We start from the raw sequence: 21,494 nt of genomic DNA on the forward strand, positions 1-21,494 counted from the left end.
AACGCTGCTGTTGATGATTCCCTTTTCATCATTTACGTTTTGGGAAAACAAAATGCTAAATACATCTGAGGACAACAACACGCACATCCAACGCGTAGCATAGCCTACTTTATGAAATAGGCATGCGTCTGGGCATCTCATCAGCACCAGAATGCGACCAACGCGCCTTCTCCAAGCGGAGGGACTTGGAAACTGTGACGTCTGATGCTGAACACTTCCGCCCAGAGGATGCTAGACAGATACAGATAACCAGACTGGGGTATGGTATATATTTTTTTGTGTTCTGGATGTCCTGAAATTCTGATAATTGTAACAGCAGGACGCTGGTTTGAATCGCAGACTGTTGCGAACAACAGAAGCCAGTTACTGCGCAGGCAACAATAGAAAATACGCACGGTACGAATAATGCAATTATAACGGATGCTATTGTGTTGGGCTGTGCAAATGTAAACGTGATTGTGTTCATGTTTTGTTGTCGTCAAATGAATGTGCGTTCGTTGGAAATAGTCTACAGCTGGTAAAAGAATGTCAAAGGGCCGGTCAAAAGGCCGACATAATTCCTAATTGCCTCGGTTTCCCAATATGCGAAGAAGCAAGCATAAGTAGCCTAATCACCGTTTTCATCATGCATTTTAATTTCTATATTTGTTAACAACTGTGCATGAGCATAACACTAAGCCTATTTCAGGTCTGCATGTATAGACTAGTCTACGTCTTTTTTTCCCTTTTTTTTTACAGGGCCTAACCGATGATTAGACTGTTATTTTCGCTGTTTTCTAGCTTAGCCGTCATTGTCTCACTTATACACTTGGCACATGCTGCATTACTTTGCAAGTCAATCCACAAGCGCCATGCATTGTATCAATAAAGCAGGCACGCAACACATTTTCCTTGTCCTCAGTTGTCTTCAAATAGATCCATTTTACTTCATGTTTGCCTTCATGTTCAATTGGTTGAGCTGCTACATTCAGTTGGCTTCAGCATGCAGTTCAAACTGTCTGTTTTTATGCTCCCATTCACATTGGGGTTTATAGCCAGCTTTATGCCTTTTATGATCTCTCCAAACCATCCTGGATGTTGGAGAACTTCGTACATTTCCAAACAATTTAATTGCTGTTATGGTCTCTTAAATCGATGTGTGTCTATGACCCATATTCAGTCAAGCTCATCAATTGATCCATTATATGTTATGTTTAAACATCACCATCATGGATTTTTCCCCATGAGAATTCCTAAAGACCAACATCACAGTCATACTTCTTTGAATACAGAGATTTCTTTCTTGCCGTGGTCGAAGATGTCAGAAAAAAGTGACCTGAAAGCTGAGCTTGAGCGCAAAAAACAGCGCCTTGCTCAGATCCGCGAGGAGAAGAAAAGGAAGGAGGAGGAGAGGAAGAAGAAGGAGGTAGGGGCCTAACATCTTTTTTCTTGCCTTGCCAAAAAAAAAAAACCTTTGCCTTTTGAGTCTGAGTGAATGTGTGAATTCGTGCTCTGTTTTCAAACATATGTGTTCATGGCGCCGTTTTCAGTCAGAGTCTCAGCAGAAGGCAGAGAGCGTGTCTGAGGACTCGGATTTGGACCGCAAGCGGAGAGAGACAGAAGCCCTGCTGCAGAGCATTGGGATCTCACCAGAGCCTCCATTAGGTATCATAGAAATGCCCGTCCTCTCTCAGCACAAAACTGTCACCATAACAACACTGCCTCCCTAACAATCCCATTTACTCCAAAAGCCAAGCCTCTTTTCATCCTTTAGATACTAGATATTTTCAAGGTATGATCTAAAGAGCAGTTAGTTACGTTTGATCATTGCATTTCAGTTCTGTTCTGACTAATAACTGTAGAAACATGCATTCATAGTCACTGGTCAAATCCAATTGCTTGTAGTGTGATATTATTCTGATCTATGGATATGGCCAAGAATGATATCACTGCTTTGAACAGAAATGGCTGGCGAAACAATCAGCCAATATATCGAACAAACAGCAGCCACATTCAGTACATTTTCAGGTTTGAAACAGTCCAGGTGATGTAGGGACAGAGATTCCGGCATATGTATACCAGGAGCACTTCCTCAAGGAAAAAAAACATATCCTTTCTCAGAAGGGAAAACTGTGCCACCTTATGTGTTATGGATGGGGATATATGCACTCCAGAGCCCAGCAAAGCCACGAAGGAAAAAGAGCAGTGATCTTTAGCTGTAGAGCCAATTGGAAAATATAACTGACTTTTGATTACACCTTACACACACACGTGATTTACTCTAGCACAGACTCTCTTCATCTTTATTTGAGTATGCATTTCATTTTGTTGCATAAACAAGCTTTCTTTGATGGAGCTGAAATGAGTGATGTTATTTGTTTTAATTTGTATTCAGTATTAAATGGCCACCATCAGTGAAATACAGCATCCTGTGCAAAACTAGGTTAAAACCATTTATACCATTTCTATCATATACAAGCTAGAATCCTGTATCAGAGTTGTTCACATTTATGCTTTTCTGAAAACCCTCCATGTGTCTAGAATCGAGCGACAATCTATACCTCTAATGCATCATCATCATCATCATCATCCATTACCGATTGATATTCATTGACATGCATAATCATAAATGTTTGATGGTTGGCTGCATGGGCTGTATAGCTAATTTTTCATTCACTATTTTCTATCAATGTATGTGTGTCTTATTGTTGAATGGTTACAATGGCGAGAACAGAGCCTATTATTTTTTTTAAAAAAGGGGTGTTTAGAGCTTTGGATGGGTGCCATTGAAATGTGCATTGCATCTGCAATGATGTTGCACTTTAACTTGAACTCTGTGGCAAAGCCAAATCCTGGATGAAATGACTAGACTGATACCCCTCTCCACCATCACCCCCCCATTAGAACAAAGAACAGCACACATGACTTGGAATTGGATTTTACATTGATAAGTATAAGGACATCTTATAAAAGAGCTTTGAAAATTCGCTTGACGATTTCTTCTGTTCTTTTTCTTTTTGGATCCTTTCTTTCTCTCTCTCTTTTTTTGTTGCAAACCACCATTTCAATCCATCCTGATGATTTGGACTTCCCTCTCTCTCTCTCTCTCTCTCTCTTTCTCTCTCTCTCTTTGGTTTGGCCGTGTCTGCCACTGCTGTCCCTCAGTGCAGCCACTGCAGCTTTTAACATGGGATACCTGTTATTTTCATTATTTAGTCCCAACCCCTATGTCTCCCTCTTCGCAATCAGTGAGCACACCCAGCGAGGCCGGCAGCCAGGAGTCGGTGAATGGAGGGACTATGGGAAGGTATGGAATATGGAATGTGGAATATGGAATGTTATCAACAGAACACAGTCACCTGCATGAGTGAATGTATCTTGCACTTCTTTTTAGTTTGATTCATTTCATCATTAGGGGGGACATTTGTCATTGAGGTGAAAGATTTTGCTGGAAATGTAGAGCAGAACAATTACAATGCAGTGATCATTTGTTCTGTCATTTTGAACTCCAATTTATGTAAAGACTTCACACTCAAAAGAACAACAAACATTAATTATTTTTTCTTTCAAAAATGAAAAATAAACAAAGATACTTTGTTCTTGATACCTTGAAGTGTATGTCCTCTTGAAGCACTGCCTTGCAAATAGCTGATGCTTTCCTTTCCTTTACACCTCTTAATGTGGACTCAGATATAGGTAAGGACAAGTTGATGTTAGTGAACTCGTGTATGGCTGAGCTAGATGTGAACTCCCATGCATCGACAGCATCTGTGCAGTTGCGTCATTGGCTGTTTTTCTCCCCACCATAACCATCTCCCCTGCCAGCTGTGGACGTAGTGTCGAAAACGCTGTCTTGATTTCACACCTTGCATGGAATGGAGTTGTTACCTCGTTAGCAGGTTCTGTAGCTATTTTTATGTTTTTCTTCCCAAATATAACACGCTTTGCTCCTTCAGGACCCTACAATGGGATACCGACCCCTCTGTTCTTCAGTTACTAGACGACTCTGACGCTGGGTATGTCGATACGCATATGAGTTGGAGTGGTATTAATCAATTCACTGATATCCATTGTGTACTGTGTTTGGTTTTTGTACTGGAGTCACATGGTATTCCTTTGTTCATCTTTCTCTTTCTTAGTCGCAAGGTCCACAGACTCGGTGCCTCCAAAATCACTCAGGTGGACATACTGCCCAAGGAGCTTGTGACGTATTGTAAGGAGACCCAGACACCTCTGGCAGCTCATCAATCAGAAGGTACCCCAATACTGGATCATAAAAAAACATGTTGGCATAGACGTTACATGTCTACAGTATAACAACTAGGCCATGAAAATGATTACCTTAGACTCTCGTGATTTTAATTAAAGTACAGTTCATTTATTTGATGGTGCTTGAGTGGTATAGGACTGACTGGTACAATTGCATAACTGTTTCCTACAACATGGCTGTTTCCTGGCCGCAGAGGAGGAGGAGGATGAAGAGATTCCAGTGCCTAAGCCCAAGACTGAGACTGACCTGCTGGATAATGAGGACAATCAGGAGCCCACAGAGGGTAGGAGCTCAAAATGGCTGCTTCTCTTTAGTGCGAAATGACAAGGCACTACAAGAGGAGGAACGAGAGGAGATACTGTAGTTCAGTTTAAATGTATTCACCAATGTATTCATCGATAAACTCTATCTGAGAGGTCTATTTTTTTTGTTTGCATTATATATCATTAGATAATTTGATGTGATGAATTGCATATGCTTTGATAGAGTGGTGGGTAAATGATTCTAGATATCCAAGCACATTTTTCTCAACAGTCAGATAGACTGGGGGTGACAAAATATCAAAATATGGACTATGACACCAAATCATAACTTTGCATGATTGCCTTATACTTTGTCTGCCTGTGTGTGTGTGTGTGTGTGTGTGTGTGTGTGTGTGTGTGTGTGTGTGTGTGTGGTGCTGGTGTGTTGGGACATACTGTATGGTGTTAAGTTCACCCAAGAGAGCTGACCGAGGAGGAGAGGCAGCAGATCACTCACTCGGAGGACTTTCTCATGTTTTTCGACCGGACCATTCGGGTGATGGAACGTGCCTTAGCCGAGGATTCAGACATTTTCTTTGACTACAGCGGCCGTGATATGGAAGACAGAGATGGGTCAGAACTGTTCCGTCTTTTTGCTGATCGTACTGATACAGTCTCTAATTCACAATGTGCTTTTATTAGCAATGGTTTCACCCATTTTACCATTGCTTCCCCCCAGGGATACGCAGGCCGGATCCAATTTGTCTTTCAATCGATTGTTCTATGACGACCACTGGTCCAAACATCGAGTCGTGACATGCTTGGATTGGTCCCCTCAGGTAGAGATAGATTTATAGATTATTAGTATTGTACTGCCATTGTAGGTACATGGAATAACTGATGCCATTAACTCACATTACTGTTTCCCCTTTAGTTCTCTGAGCTGATGGTGACATCTTACAATAGCAACGAAGATGCTCCACACGAACCAGATGGGGTTGTGCTAGTGTGGAACATGAAGTTTAAGAAGACAACACCTGAATATATATTCCACTGTCAAGTAAGACTCTTTATTTTGGGCAGAAATATAACTCATACTTAGTGGTGCTCATTTTAGATAATAGCATTTAAGAAGAGACATAAATTCAATTTAAATAAGAGTGGATACTGCTTAATCCTGCCAGTGGTTATTTCAAAGAGTGGCAAAGCCTGGTATTAGCAGTAAAAATGGTATTATCTGTTTATTTACTCTCATTACATACTCAGCAGGAGCTGAACCAAAAATAAACACACCATGGAGACTGACCTGAATGTGTTTTTGTGCAAACATCAACTCAATTAAATTACCAAGCATCTAAACAATAGGCCACAATGTTGGGCTCTAAAATGAGCCATGCTGGGCATCCAATTTGTGCATTTAACCCTATTATGCAATTAAAGCTGCCTTACCCCCCTTTCTTTGTCCCTCTCTTGATCTCCTTGACCCATCCACCACCACCACCACCACCCCCACCACCCTCTTCTCACAAATTTGGCCTATTTTGTCGCCTTCCCCCCTAGTCCTCGGTGATGTCTGTGGGATTTGCTCAGTTTCACCCCAACCTAGTGGTAGGAGGAACGTACTCGGGGCAGATTGTACTGTGGGATAACCGCAGCCACCGCCGGACCCCTGTGCAGAGGACCCCCCTGTCATCGGCTGCGCACACGGTGAGTGTTGGTTCGTCTCTGCCTCTCCCCATCGAGACCTGCTCATAAAGATGATGCTAGATGATTGTAACAGTGCGATTGCAAAACAGATCATGCTCTCGTACTGGCCTCTCATGTGACTTCAGACAGCTCAGAAAGCCTTCCAAACAACACAAGTCAAGGGGTTTTGGGAATTAGTCATATTCCTTTCAAGTAAATGGGGGGAACAGTGATCCTTTATTTATTTGTTTATTTGTCAGGGACAATGCAGCGCACATTATTACATACATAGCTATCACAGTCAATGCCATAACAATGTCTGTAGATGTGTTACATAAAAGGTTTCTAGCCAGTTGGCTAATTTGCAACCCCAGTCCCTGGTCAGACCTTTCTAAAAAACATGTTGTAGTCTAAAAGTAATCTAAAAAGTGTAGTATATGTGTGCTTCTTAAACTCATTTATATTTCATATGAATTTATTTGCCTACAGCTTTTGCAGAAGAACTCAATACTGACACATGCTGACAATGCACTTATTCCTCTCAACAGCACCCTGTGTACTGTGTGAATGTGGTTGGTACTCAGAATGCCAACAACTTGATAACAGTATCCACAGATGGAAAGATGTGTTCCTGGAGTTTGGACATGCTGTCACAACCAATGGTGAGAAATGTCATCCAGTGTTTTAGCTGAGGATCTTGAAAACGGTGCATCAAATACACACTTCTGTGATTGAAGATCGAAGGACATTGCTGTTGATCTGTTTTTGTAAACAGGAGAGTATGGAGCTGGTGTATAATAAGTCCAAACCTGTGGCTGTCACTGGAATGGCATTCCCTGCTGGTGACGTGAACAATTTTGTTGTGGGCAGCGAGGAAGGAACAGTGTACACGGCGTCCCGCCATGGAAGGTGAGTGAAAAAGCGTTCCTAAGGTGTGACCTTACTCCCTGAGATTTATTCCAGGATGGAATGACAAGCTAAGTCAGGTGTTTTGTCACAGGTATATGTGGTAAAGGCTGTAAGCTGCTACTGACGTGAGGCATAAACTCAATGGTATAGTTCTCTATAGTGGATTTTGATGAGAGTGGCAATTTTGTGCGCTTTTGTTTACTTTCTTTACTCCACATCTTACTGTTCTTTTAAGTCATGTGGATTTGTTATTGTATCATCTTGTTTACGTTGTAGTGTATGTTGTGTGTGGTGTCTTAAGCTACTGGGACCTTGAATTTTCCCTTGGGGATCAATAAAGTATCTATCTATCTATCTATCTATCTATCTATATCTATCAAATGAATCTCTCTGACTGCTTTTATTTTAAATGAGCATTTTATCAGGCTCCTATAGATTTTTGCATACAAAGCCGTGTTTCAGACTAGGAAATAATGTGGTATTTAGTGGGTTTTGAAGCAAAAATTATTTATTAACGTATACTATGTGTGGAGAGCATTCACTCACCATCGTTATCTCATTTTTGACGGAGGTGGCATTTAGAGACTTTTGCATCTGAACTCTTCAAATGTGTCTTGCACTAAAATGGAAATACAAACACTCTGTTACAGTAACTGTTTATCCACTTTTTTGTCCCTTTCAGTAAGGCTGGCATCGGGGAAATGTTTGAGGGACACCAAGGCCCAGTAACTGGCATCAGTTGCCATAATGCTGTGGGCCCGATCGATTTCTCCCATCTTTTCACCACCTCCTCATTTGACTGGACCGTGAAACTGTGGAGTACTAAGGTATGATCCCTTGCACATTTCACACATCACAATGGTGCCCATTCAGCTAATCATTCACTTAAAGGAGAATTCCGGCAATTTTTCACAGATCTGTTTCTCAAGGTCACTGTGTACTGTCGCTACAAAAATTCCCAAAACAGTCTGTTCTACCTAGCTTGAGTTGCTGCAGCCAACGGTTTGATGTGCCAGGCAGCTACAGTGCTACACTCTGGGGACATGAACCAAGGGGGCTCATGAACATGCCCCCAGAATATAGCACTTTAGCTCTAGCTGTTGGCTGCCGCAAGTTACTCGAGCTAGGTGGAACCGATTGCTTTCGGGGTTTGTTTTTGTACTAACAGTTCTTGGTGACCTTGAAAAACAGAGACCTATGTGAAAAGTCACCAGAATTCTCCTTTAAGACTCAAGGAACCCAGTATGTGTACACAGATGATTTGCAAACACAACTTGTCCTTACAGCACAACAAGCCACTCTACTCCTTCGAGGACAACGCAGACTATGTCTATGATGTGATGTGGTCGCCCGTCCATCCGGCGTTGTTTGCGTCTGTGGATGGAATGAGTCGATTGGACCTGTGGAACCTGAATAATGACACAGAGGTAGGCGCTCTCATAGATACAGCAGTGCTCAGCGTTGCACTTCAACTCCAGCGTTCATGATCCAATCTTTAATCTCGGTTTCATAGTGTAGTCCATTTGGTAAGGGACAGGGACGGCAAAAATGGTCATGAATCAAAGGGGGAATTAAGAACACAACAGAAGGACATTCACTTATGTTCTTTGAATGTATGTATTTGCTGTGTTATGCATTACCCTGTTAGAGTTAGGACACAAACAGGAAACATGGACAGTCCGGGCAGGAAATCCACCCAGACTTCAGTTGCAGAGAGCCCACCCACAAAGAGCCAAGGACTCCCAAAGGAGTATAGTTCACCAGATCTAACAACACTGTAGGAATTCATAAATTCCTTAATCAACAGTCTTAAATGTCTTTGTGCAAATACTGTTGTGTAAAAACTGCAAAATGATAAAGCAGACTTCTGTTGGGTCTGTGCTCTGCCATTCTCAGTTACAGTGGGCACCAGACCTTTGTCAAAGTCAGATGTCTCACATGAGTCTGCCAGGACTGTGGTATACTGTACAAGTACATAAGCTATCATATGATATTGATTTTATACTTTTCTTTGCTATCAGTAATCTGGTCTTCCCCAAGTCTCCAGGAGCAACAACAACAGGATGTATCCGCATGAGCAATGCAGCACACTTATTATTGATAGCCAATTATTGATAGCCTATTTTTTAATAGCTCCCAACAAAAACTGAGTCACCCTGATCTTTTAGTTTTCTTGCAAAATCTATAAGATGTCACACAGAAGGTGTGTGTGTGTGTGTGTGTGTGTGTGTGTGTGTGTGTGTGTGTGTGTGTGTGTGTGTATGTTTTTGCATGTGTGTGTGTGTGTGTGTGTGTGTGTGTGTGTGTGTGTGTGCACGCACATGCACGCGTGTGTGTGACAGAGAGAGGGAGAGAGAGACAGAGAGAGAGAGAGAGAGAGAAAATGTTACCAATAATAAGCTGAGGAGCTCCATTTCCCTTGCAGGTGCCCACAGCCAGTGTCAACGTGGAAGGTGCCTGTGCCCTGAACCGAGTGAGATGGGCATCAGGGGGCAGGGAGGTGGCAGTGGGAGACTCAGAGGGTCGTGTCTGGATCTATGATGTCGGAGAGGTAATAGGCTACCTGCAATCAAATCAAAACACCACCACATCAGTCGCTGATCATAACGATGACATTTAGGATTCAATTAGTAGATTCGCTCACTGATCACTGTGCATCATATTGTACCCTGTTCTGGTAGTGACATTGCAAGGAATATCCAGAACCAAAACGGGATAATCAGTTTTGTGCGCCATAAGCACACAACTCAATGGGTTTTCTACTTTATTCATTTGTTCTCAGCAACTGGCGGTTCCACACTCGGAGGATTGGAGCCGCTTTGCTCGCACGCTGGTGGAGATCCGTGCCAACCAAGGAGACGGTGAGGAGGAGGGTGCCATGGAGATGGCAGCTTAAGAACAGTTCATCCACATGCCGATTTCAAATCAGACATTGCAAATGCCAGATTTATCGGCTGACTCAGACGCACACCCAAGCTTGGCTGTGATCACACCTCATTTTTCAGCTCATTCAGTGGGTCTATTTATACCATAAGTGTCAATGGCAATAATTCCTCTTTCTAGCAGCTCTGGATAATTCTTAGAAGTGTGTGAGTAAAATATTAAAGTGTAAGGCTTGCAGTGATAAAGAAATTGGAGTGAGCCTTGTTTGTTTGCCAAAATCAAAATGTTTGGCTCAGAAATATCTTGTAGCCTATGCCTTTTATGACTGTGCTATTTATGTGTAGAATGCAACAGGCAGAAAACTAATGCTGGCCAATGCTGACCAATAAATGTGTGGGCTTATTCGATCATGCTGAAATCCCTGTTGTTACAAAAAATATTGTATTTATCTTGTTAACCAAATAAAATACCAAGCTTCTTTGAGTTGCTTTGTTCTCCTTTAGATCAAGACACTAAATGAAAATAAAAACAATGTTTTCTTAATCCAGGGTAGCCTAAGATACTGTAGCCTAGGCCTTTACATATCCTATCACTTTTTATTGAAATTGTTTGCTATTTAATTGTTTAATTTCTGTAAATTAAATTAAAATTGCCTAATTTATTAATATAAAATCCCCCCTCTATGACTATTAAGTATGCCAGCATATACATTGATGTGACAAGTAGGCTACGTCTTTCGTTGTTGGGTCCACGCGGACGCAAGCGACTGCACGTAGCAGGCGGGGCTCTGTTACCATGACAATTACGTCAATATTAGTGTCGGGTAACTAAAGGTCAAACTAAAGACAAGAGAGACGGAAGGAAACTGACACAGAATGGCGGAGGAACCAGACATTTGGCAGTGAAAACCCGTAGGAAATAACAGTAGTTAGTCTTGACTTTATTGCTCTTTCTCTTGACTTGAAGTGCTTTGATTGAACTGTCAAGGATGAAGCAATGCAATGAGGTACTGGTGTTGGAAAGGACACTGTGGTTATAGTTTAGCCGAACATCGTAGGTTATGTGCTGTTATGCTAGCTAATAGGCTAAAATAAACTAGCCCGATGGACTTTGAGTTAGTATTGTCTTTGGAAGATCAGATATCCTAGCGGCACTGTTTTGCAGCAGTGCACGCAGAGTTTGTAATAATTGTTGTGTGCACGTTGACATTTCAAATTGCTTTAGAAAATGAGGTCGATGGTCTTGCGACCTTGCTTGCTCGCAGCCAAGTTAGAGTAACGTAGCTAACGTTAATGCCAACATTGCATTGCCTTGCTGGATCGAGAAGAGGCAAGTTTCTTTGACCCGTGGCATTGAAGATACTGTAACCGATACATTTATGCAGACTTCAGTAGCTACTAAGCTCTACATTGATTCTATGTGTTGAAAGTCTTTTTCCTTTATGTATGTTAGTCACGGTCACGAGAGATAAAACGAGAATTTTGAGAACCAGTTGTTGCGATCAGTGCGAGTTTACCTTTTGCAGTTTCTGAAGTAAAATATCGGAGGACGTTAGTGAATGCATTGGCTAAAAACCGAAACCAAGGACGGGGACACGGGCTAGTTGATTTACCTATCGTAGGTCATGCTATAACACATTATGGGAATGACTTGAGGCGAAGATGAATAGTGTATGGTTAATAGAAGACAGTAAGTTCTTAGACTAAAACAGGATTTATGTAGCAGTTGTGTCAGGCCTTGTTGGTGGTCCAAATGGACTAATACAGAGGTGCTAATGAGTACAGCCTACTATCCGGAGAGTGCTCTTCTAACTAACAGCTCATAGATGAAGCTTGATACAGACGCAAGGTATTAGGTCATTGCATATGGCTGATGATTGGGAAATAGGAGGAAATGCATAGACCATGTTTATTTGGAGGCGTTGTAAATGTGAGCTTTGACCGATGAATAAGTAAAGATGTTGCATGCAGAAGATGCATGTTGGATGTATATTCAGGACATTTAAAGTGATCGTTAACTGTAAGGGGTAGTCATTACTGAACGCGATTCAGCATTATTGACTCAATGATGACAGCACCCCAAGATGTAATGCACCCAGATAACCTTGTGCTTGGTGTCCTTCTGAGGGCTGGTCGTCTGTTGCTGTAAACATCCCCGACTGGAAGCTGTGCCAAAACATCTGAGCTTTCAGTTGGATGTTTGCTGCCACAGGCCGCCTTGTACGTCTTTGTCCCAAGAATGTAAATGTGCGTGCTTTTTGTGTTTGAGCATGTTTTCTCGTTTCATGGAGAGAATGTGGATTGTGCTCGATGTATTATTAGACACAAGCATGATTTCACCTTTGTCATTTTCTCTCAATTTGTGACTACTCTCACGTCTTTAATGTTGTTGTGGTACTGATCTGTATGCGTGTGCTTTTCTGTTTGTATTGCAACCTTCCAAGTGTAGTTACTGTAAACATCCTACACTCAGCTGTCATCACACAGGGCTGGGAGGAGGGTGTTTACTTTGACTGGTTGGAGAGTCCCAGCCGAAGGAATCTGTCAGTCATAATGTGACTGAAGTGTCAAAGAGCATCTCTTAAAGTTATGTGCATCTGTTGTGATTATTTGCCAACTTCACTATGTTTGTCAACATGCCTTTCTTGTTAAGGGAAATAAAGTTATATTTAAAAAAACATTGGTCCATCATGTCTTTCATAAATCTTAATAAAATATTAATGTACAGTATGATATTAAAAAACTAAGTGTGTTCTCTATGTGTAAAAACTGTTGTATCACATTTAGATAGGTCTTTTCATAGCCGTGACGAAAGGACTCCAGGCAAGGATGCCCGAGAATCACTATAGAAATTCCATCAGTTGGTTTAAAATGTTGTTTATAATGCACATATTCTTTGTCGTGTAATACTTTACGTTTTAGATAATTGGGTCATATTGATGATAACAGTTAAACCATGAAGCTACAAGTCATTCCCCTCGCCAGGGACAGTTTCACCTTGTGAATGTGTAGTAGTTATACCTCCAAACAGAAGATGGCGCACCCCACAATCTACCACAACAACATTCGCATCCGCCATAGCGAAGTAGAGTTCATCCGCCATGTATAAGATCGCAGATTCGACAGAAAACATGGGCAAAATAATTCAAATTAAGCCAATATATTGTTTTTAAGACGTGACTCAATTACAAAACCGTGACTCGCCAATATTTAACTTTTGAATTTTTGAATGTGTTCGGAAATAATGAATATATCTAATCAAGGTAAGAAGAATTTGAACATATTTACATCATAACAAACAAGCTAGCTAACCGGTCATGGTGAAAGGTAAAAGTAGCGCTGGCAAGAGGTAATTGAAGTTAGAGGAGGCATGATTAAAATTATTAAAGTCATTTTGGACTAATGTACGAATTTGTAGCGTGAACAATACTCTCAAACCTAATGCCCGGGTAGTTTAAATGAATGCATGGATTGGGAGGATGCAGTCAGAAGGGCTTCAAGTTTCCCAATGCAAGCAGATTCTCGAAAATATTCTGTATACTCGATGTGATGTTTCGCTACAGTCAAGTTAGTAAAGGGCGGGCTTAATTGTATAAGCCTCTATGACATAGGTATGGTTATATGGTAGGCTAAGTTAAATTATTGCTGTGTCTGATATGTTCACTTCTTTATTTTGTTGTCATAAAGGCAATAGCTATGTGCCCACACCACGGAGACATTAAATTGTAGCACATTCCATCCCCCCCAGGTGGCACATCAATATTCATGTGCAAAGTCTGCAACCTGTTTTCGCCAAGTAAGACAGACCTCCTCTCCCATGTATCCGAAGTCCATAATTCCGAGGGAATTAATCCAGATGATATTATTATCCCCCTCAAACCTTTAAACACACAATCCACAGAAATATCCACAGGTAAGTGAATGTCAGATTAGGCTATATGACTTCATGGCTGATATCAGATCAGGATTTTTGAAAATGTAATATGGGCAGATGTAAAATGTGTATTAGGTCTACATACATCAATAATACATATATCAAAATCACACTTTTGAGCAATTTCTTATCCAGAACCCTGTTGTTTTTTAGATGGCCCCATCAAGAGGAAAAGAGGAAGGCCCAAGGGTTCCACCAGAAAGGTCGGTGCAAGTGATGGGATGTTGGATTCAGCCAGCAGTGTCAAAAGCAGACCAATGGAAGAGCAGGAGGTTTCAGTGGCACAGGTTACAGTACAAATAATGAAAGATGAACCTGAGCTCAGCACATCGCTGGAATGCAAGAAGTGCAATCGCAAGTTCAGCAACAAGCGGCAAATCACTAAGCACATTTGCTTTGTTGCACTGAAAGAGGATAATGAAAATGGTATTAGTCTCTCTGAATTTTTATTAGATTGCTTGTAAACATATCCAGCATTTCTTTGTACATTAACGCCACACTTTGCAACGTCTGTATATCCCATAAGTGCTTGTGTCGCTGTCCACAGACGCTGCCAGCTCAGATGTAGTCGCTGATTCAGAAGCGTCTGCAGAGGACAGGATGGATGACGATGAGGACAAGTTTCGAACTCCAAAGCGGGCACGAGCTCAGAACTCGGTCCCTGCAAAAGAGTCGGAGTCAGCAGCTGGACCAGTAAACCCCATCGTCAGTGTGGTCCTGGCAGCTCATGAGGCCATTCCTGGTAAGAGTGTCAGGAGCCTTCTCTGGATAAACATGAGTATTCTGTTGGGGGGAACATAGTCTAAACATTGTCATAATTCAAAATTCTTAGGTAAATTTAGTCCTGGTAGAAAGCAAGTGTTTGCATTTTCACACACTGTGCATTAGTGAAAGCAGACAAGTCCTTGTGGTATCGTGTTCTTGCCACATATGGTGAAGTAAAAACTATATGGTGTTCTGGTGTGACAACCCTCACCACAGTTAAGAATGTTCTCTGACTGCTATAATCAATGAACGGGGCTCTCAGAGATTTATCTCTGTTTTCAATGCGCAGGTGCTACAAAGATAGTGCCTATTGAGGCCTCCCCTGCGGACATCATTCCGTCTGCAGATGTAGACCCCAGTTCCCAAGATCCAAGCCAAAAGAGAGGCTACCAAGAGTATGCTATACAGCAAGCTGCCTATGAAGTACCACTGAAGTCAAACAGGTAAATACGGAAGAGACACACATGTGGCTATGTAAATGGATCACAATTGACAAAATGACCAGCAATTCCTCTTTTATTGAGTATGGACACTGTTGTTGATGATCTCCGTTATTAGATATGCTGTTTTTCTATTTTGTGGTGTTTCTCATTTTGTGGTATCACCCCTACAGAGTGGGACAAACTCAGCTCAAGATCTTTACATGCGAGTACTGCAACAAAGTCTTCAAATTTAGGCACTCTCTGCAGGCCCACCTTCGAATTCACACCAATGAAAAGCCATTCAAGTGCCCACATTGTGACTATGCAAGTGCCATCAAGGCCAATCTCAGCGTCCACTTGCGCAAGCACACCGGCGAGAAGTTCAGCTGTGAGCACTGCTCCTTCAGCTGCCTGAGTAAGGGTCACCTGAAGGTCCACGTTGAAAGGGTGCACCAGAAGATCAAGCGGCATTGCCGTTTCTGCAAAAAGAAGTACTCCGACATTAAAAACCTCCTGAAACACATACGTGACTCTCACGACATGACCGACAGGAAAGTGAAAGAAATCTATGATGAGACTCGCCTTCAGACGAGAGAGGGCAAGAGGCAGCTCCTCTACGACTGTACGGTCTGTGAGCGCAAATTCAAGAACGAGCTGGACCGGGACCGGCACATGATGATCCACGGCACCAAGAGGCCCTTCGGCTGCGAGCTCTGTGACCACGGCTCCACCAAGATCCAGGCTCTACAGGCCCACATCCGCAAGCACCCGTTCATCTACGTCTGTGCCATCTGCCTGCAGAAGTTCGTCAGCTCGCTGCGCCTCAGGGCGCACCTCCAGGAGGCGCACGCCGACACGGAGGAGTCCGTGGGATTCACCGAATCCATCCACAACAGCTTCTGTCTACTGAAGCCTGGCGATGACATCCATCGAGAGATGCTTCAGCAAGATGAGCTGCAGATTACAGAGGAGCTGTCCCTTCTCAACGCACACGACGAGGCTCTCATGTCCCATTTGGGCAGTGTGGAGGAACAGATGGAACAGGCTCAGAACTCTGAGGGGTTAACTGCAGCAGAAGAGCTTCTGGCGCAGCAAACGCGGGATGCTCTCGACTCCGATGGAGCCGTCATAAACTCTTACGTCGTCCAGGAAACCAAGGTGGTCACAGCGCAGGAAGTCATCGGCGAGGGAGCGCCAGAGCAGTCCCAGCTGCAGGAGAACCAACCTCCAATGCAAAGCAGTGAAACAAATGTCTCCGCTCACTCCGAAGAGATTTTACCCGCACCCTCGGAAAACAGTACGGACACTAATAATGCGGCGACCTTCGGCGGCCAGTCTCTGATTTCAGAGGATGCGAAGGCCACCTCCGACGCTACACTGCCTCAGGCTGAGAGCTCTGCTGACCAAGGGGACTCTAATCAGATGGAGAATGTGAAGTGGGGGCCAAATGAAGAGATGACATCATTCAGGCAAATCATAGATCAAATGCAAAAGAAACAATTGACCATGGAATTATTGGAGAGAATCAGGAAGCTGTATGGCGACATGGAGTGTGAATATTGTGGTATGTAACCGTCTAATACTCGATTAATAATACTTTAATGTAGGGCTGTGCAATTGATATGAATCGAGTCGATAAAGACTTTCAGCGATTATGAAAACAACATAATCTGAATATGATATTTTGCTGCACTCTAATTGTATTGAGTTCTAAATCCAGTTTGTGTCTTTGGTTTAGTGGTAGCTGTTGTATGCATTATCTTATTTTTGGATGTATTTTTATTTGAATATGTATTATATGTCAAATTTAGTTGAATTCATGTGTTTTAAGTTAAGAAAATGGATGATGTTTCCAGAATCATTGAGTGATCAAGCGATCAAGCTACCCTACTTCAATAGTATTTCAGGCTTCAAGCACATCTAACCACTGCCTGAAATGTTTGCTCTGCAAGACCTGTTCTCTGCAGACATGCAGTATGCAAAAGCTTCTTTCTTGCTTCTTTCTCAACAGGTAAGCTGTATTGGTACCAAGTCCACTTTAACACACATGTGCGAACACATACACGAGAACATCTGCATTACTGTACCCAGTGCAGTTACTCCTCCATCACTAAGAATTGCCTGAAGCGTCACATCATTCAGAAACACAGCAATATTCTACTGAAGTGCCCAGAAGAGGGATGTCTGTATGCCACGCCTGACAAGTACAAGCTACAGGCCCATCATAAAACTCATGCAGACAAGGTGAGAACCCTTTTCCGTTGTCTGAGATTTGCATATTCTACATTCAATTGTTTTTGAGATATGTCACAGTACGTTTACAGTTTCCTTTTGATTCCATTAGTTGCATAGGTCAATTGGTTCTCGCCTTTCTCAGTTGTTGCCACTCCACACTTCTGCATACTAAGTCTTGCTTGTGGTTGAGTATCGTGCTCTTTATTTTCTTTTCTTCTTAGGACAAAAGACTTTTGGCGTGTCCTGTTTGTGAAGAGGCAATTACAGTGGACAGAATTAAGTTTCATCTCAAAACCCGCCATCCAGGTCAGAAAAAGTATAATAACAATGATATATGGTTTTGGTACTTAAAATCAGTCTGGAAACAGGGTAGTGCGCACCTACAAAGAAACTCTGCACAGGTTTCTTAAAACTTAAACTACTTAAAATCAGCCCATTTTTTTTCTAGGTAACATACATTATGTTTCTTATTTTTTGTAAAAAGTGACTTAATTGGCGTCTTGTGCTTGTAGATGCACCTCTGGACTCAATATTTGAGTCTTTGGGTATTAGTGGGGATACTAAAGGAAAGATTGGAAAGAAGGCCTCCAGATGTCCCTACTGTGACCGTTTCTTCAAGAGGAATGGCGCAGACCTGCAGCAGCACATATGGGCCCATGAAGGTGAGGAGAGGGAGGGTTACTGACCATGTGGTTCCCTCAGGAATATGGTTCCCTCTGGAAAGTTACAGAAACGACCAGTAGCCATGACATGATCATTCTAAATGTTCCACATTCTAAACGTTCTGCTTTGACAGCAATGGGAAAAACTATTTTTGTTTTTTTTGTTGCTGTTTTAAGGTGACCAAATCCTGCCCACTTACATTTTTAAAATGGCATCTTTGCTTACAGGTATAAAACCTTTCAAATGCTCAATCTGTGACTATGCCTCGCGGAGCAAGAGCAACCTCAAGGCGCACATGAACCGGCACAACTCGGAGAAGAGCCACCTGTGTGACCTGTGTGGAAAGAAGTTTAAGTCCAAGTGCAGTCTGAAGAGTCACAAGCTCATGCACACGGCTGATGGTGAGAAGGAAGCCTTAACAACCTCAGGCATTGTATAAGTATAAATGTTTGTCATTGGTTGACCGGAGTTATTGTTATATTAAATGAAGCCTAATTTGGATGGCTGTCAACAAGCACAAAGTGTTTTGTGTTTTGGCCTGATGTGCCACCCTCCACCTATCTACTAATCACAAAGTCAGTAGTGTTTCGTGATCCGGGTTGCTAGCTCTGCTGTACCAGTTTTGGCCAAAATTGTACATACGGTTCCTCTAAAGTGCTCTGTTTTTGGTCTGAAAACTGATCTTTTTAAAGTTATCGGTTTTGTTTGTGTGCAGGAAAACAATTCAAATGCACAGAATGTGACTACACAGCAGCACAGAAACCTCAGCTGCTACGACATATGGAGCAGCATGCGTCTTTTAAGGTAAGACCGCCTGTTTGTCGGACATAAGCACACTGAAATGCTTGCCATTTCAATCTAAGTGGTCATAGCAGGGGCTCTGAGTTGTGAGTTCATAGCAATTGAAATGAAATGTAAACCATGTGAATTTGTATTATCATTGCTGGATGAATCATGTTGATTCATTTACAATTATGTATTCAGTCATAGCAGCCTGCACATGTATGAGTGATGAATTGGGTTTTTTGTTCCTCTCCCCCCCCCCAATTTAGCCATTCCAGTGTGCACATTGCCATTACTCATGTAATATATCTGGCTCATTGAAGAGACACTACCACAAGAAGCATCCCAATGAGGAGTACTGTAATGCAGGGTCTGGAACCACTACTGCTGACTCCGTGATAGAACAAGGTATGAGGTTCCTCTTTTTTTCAAGGATTCAAGGATGTAGTAAAATGGCATTTAGCTACTCCGCTTTCCCATGCAGAGGTGTCCTGAGGGATCACCAACTATTTATAAGGATAAAAAATTATACATTTACAGTACATCTATTCATTTGGTGGACAGATTTCGGCTATTATCATTTCAGGTGTAAGCTACAGAGCTGCACTATGTAAATGTTTAAACTAAAGGGCTACAGCTACAGCGTTAAATTGAGATAAATAGATTGAGGGAGAAGGGGGTAAAAAGTGCAGTATGTGTAAGTGCCGAATGGCAAGTCCATGTAATGTAAAGTTTAAAGAGTTTTATGTGTTCAGAATGCAGATGACTTGAGGAAAGAAACACCCTGGGTGCCTCTCATTCGTGTTTTATATCCTCCCTTCCTTCCTCGGTCCTCGCTTCCACTGATCTAGATAAAGAATGATGGGATGGCAACAACGGGATAGTCTATCCAGTGCTAGTTATAGATCAGTGGGAAGTCTGGAGGACCGAGCATCGAGGATCGAGAAGGGATGTTGAGAGAGGCTCCCTGTGTTATTATAATCGTGTATCCGACTAGACTTCAGCGTCTTCTAATCTGCTCACTGAGAAACATCCACTACCTTTCTCAGGAGGCTCGAAATGTCCCGTGTGCAACTATGTGTACGGGACCAAGTGGGAGATGAACAGGCACCTGAAGAACAAGCACGGCCTCAAGGTGGTGGAGAGCGACGGCCTCGGGCTGGGCCAGTGGGAGGTGAGGGCTTGTGCCATTCAACATGTCTAGTTTGTTTTGAGAAATGTCTGCATCTGTGGACAGCCACATTAAAACCAGAGGTTAAAAGTACACCGTCTAAAAGAGTTGCGTATGTGAGTTCATTATTATTTCACTTATTCCAGCTCTTATTTATTTATTTTAATCTAAATTGTTCTTTAAATATACCCATTTCAGGAATATTTTCACTTTAACTATTTGAATATGTATTATCGCTAGCTTCCTAGAGATATTCCTGGAGTTGCAGTAAACCTTGAGTAAGTATTTGTGTGTGTGTGTGTGTGTGTGTGTGTGTGTGTGTGTGTGTGTGTGTGTGTGTGTGTGTGTGTGTGTTATAGGTGGTTGAGTCGTTGGAGGAGCAGTCCACTCAGTTTCTTCACATCACAGAGACTGAAGACTCTCAGGGAACTGAGGAAGCTGTGACAACCCTGCAGGACTTGCATTTCGCCACACAGAATGGTGAGCAATATGGCTAACCAAACAAAACAGACCATACTCTTTCTGAAATGGAATAATGTACGAGACGTTCCCTGAGCCAGGGAATAATGTCACCAGCTTCTCTCACACCGAACTTGTGTATGCCACAGGTGACGGACTGGACCCTGCAGCGGTGAACATTCTGCAGCAGATTATCGGACTTGGGTCTGAGAACACTGATGGCACGGTGGCTTCCGTTGTCGCCATGGCACCAGGAACAGTCACTGTCGTGGAACAGGTAAGCACTTTATCTGCACATTATGGCTATGCACTCACAAAGTTATGTGTTACAGTTCTCAATATTTCTCTACTGACCAGCTGGTAATGTTTAGCTGTCTCTCAGCGCTAGTGTTTTACATGTATGGGTATTTTTGTGACTTAATACATCTCTTCAGAGTTTCCCCAGTGTGCTAATTCTATAAAGCTTCTCTTCTCTTGTGACCTGAATAGGTGGCTGAGGAGGAGCAGCAATCCGACCACACCATGATAATCCAGGATGCTCTGCAGCAGGGCTCCGTGGATATGGGGGAAGAGCACCACCTAGTGGTGTCTTCGGACGACATGGAGGGCATTAAGACCGTGACGGTGTACACTCAGGGAGAAGACACCTCTCAGTACATTGTTTATGTACAGACTGATGAACAGATGACAGAGGCTTTGTGAAAGACACTTTATATGAGGGATGTGTTATCACAGTACTGTTATTCTTACTTCCCATTAATCTATGCTCAGCCCTACAACTCCTACAAGGTTCTTGAAGTACCAGTCAGTTCCCTTTGAGCCTCAACATATCACCTTTAATTTGAACTAATTTATTGTAAATTAGAGTGAAATGTGTATAGTGTATATAAAATGTTTGGAAAGCCTCCATACATTGTAGCATATAGATGTTGAGGATAATCTCTACTGCACCAGCCAAAAAACTACAAGAAACCAGGCATTTTGTGAAGCAAAAAATAACTGCAAATGTTTTCATAGCATATTTTAAATATGCATCATGAATATTGGCCTTTGTTGATGACACACAAAGACTTTTGTAAATAAACTCTAAGGGT

General features: G+C 42.3%; 2 protein-coding genes across 9 annotated transcripts; both read left to right on the forward strand.

Annotated features, from left to right (window-relative positions):
- Positions 1–186: 186 nt before the first annotated feature.
- dync1i1 (dynein, cytoplasmic 1, intermediate chain 1) lies at positions 187–10,452 on the forward strand. Of its 4 annotated transcripts, none has more exons than XM_062537714.1 (17): positions 187–259; positions 1,272–1,405; positions 1,530–1,644; positions 3,145–3,286; positions 3,936–3,995; positions 4,119–4,234; positions 4,443–4,532; positions 4,962–5,124; positions 5,231–5,330; positions 5,426–5,551; positions 6,052–6,198; positions 6,726–6,839; positions 6,953–7,086; positions 7,769–7,913; positions 8,373–8,513; positions 9,512–9,637; positions 9,869–10,452. In XM_062537714.1, exons 2-17 carry the CDS (start codon positions 1,298–1,300, stop codon positions 9,980–9,982), a joined length of 1,941 nt encoding a protein of 646 aa, XP_062393698.1. In that variant the 5' UTR covers positions 187–259; positions 1,272–1,297; the 3' UTR covers positions 9,983–10,452. The 4 variants fall into 4 exon arrangements, with proteins under 4 accessions (XP_062393698.1, XP_062393697.1, XP_062393699.1 ...); XM_062537713.1 differs by having other exon boundaries at positions 237–396; XM_062537715.1 differs by having other exon boundaries at positions 237–396; positions 3,196–3,286.
- A 407-nt stretch (positions 10,453–10,859) lies between these two features.
- On the forward strand, positions 10,860–21,483 carry LOC134082760 (zinc finger protein ZFAT-like). Of its 5 annotated transcripts, none has more exons than XM_062538713.1 (16): positions 10,860–10,880; positions 13,717–13,881; positions 14,056–14,328; positions 14,450–14,644; positions 14,957–15,110; positions 15,281–16,653; positions 17,101–17,333; positions 17,546–17,630; positions 17,837–17,986; positions 18,215–18,388; positions 18,703–18,791; positions 19,040–19,178; positions 19,820–19,944; positions 20,301–20,421; positions 20,550–20,677; positions 20,890–21,483. In XM_062538713.1, exons 2-16 carry the CDS (start codon positions 13,734–13,736, stop codon positions 21,100–21,102), a joined length of 3,600 nt encoding a protein of 1,199 aa, XP_062394697.1. In that variant the 5' UTR covers positions 10,860–10,880; positions 13,717–13,733; the 3' UTR covers positions 21,103–21,483. The 5 variants fall into 5 exon arrangements, with proteins under 5 accessions (XP_062394697.1, XP_062394695.1, XP_062394693.1 ...); XM_062538711.1 differs by lacking the exon at positions 10,860–10,880 and adding an exon at positions 10,915–10,975; XM_062538709.1 differs by lacking the exon at positions 10,860–10,880 and adding an exon at positions 13,071–13,231.
- Positions 21,484–21,494: the final 11 nt, after the last annotated feature.

This window comes from Sardina pilchardus, chromosome 6 (genome assembly GCF_963854185.1).
Source record: "Sardina pilchardus chromosome 6, fSarPil1.1, whole genome shotgun sequence".
NCBI lineage: Eukaryota > Metazoa > Chordata > Actinopteri > Clupeiformes > Clupeidae > Sardina > Sardina pilchardus.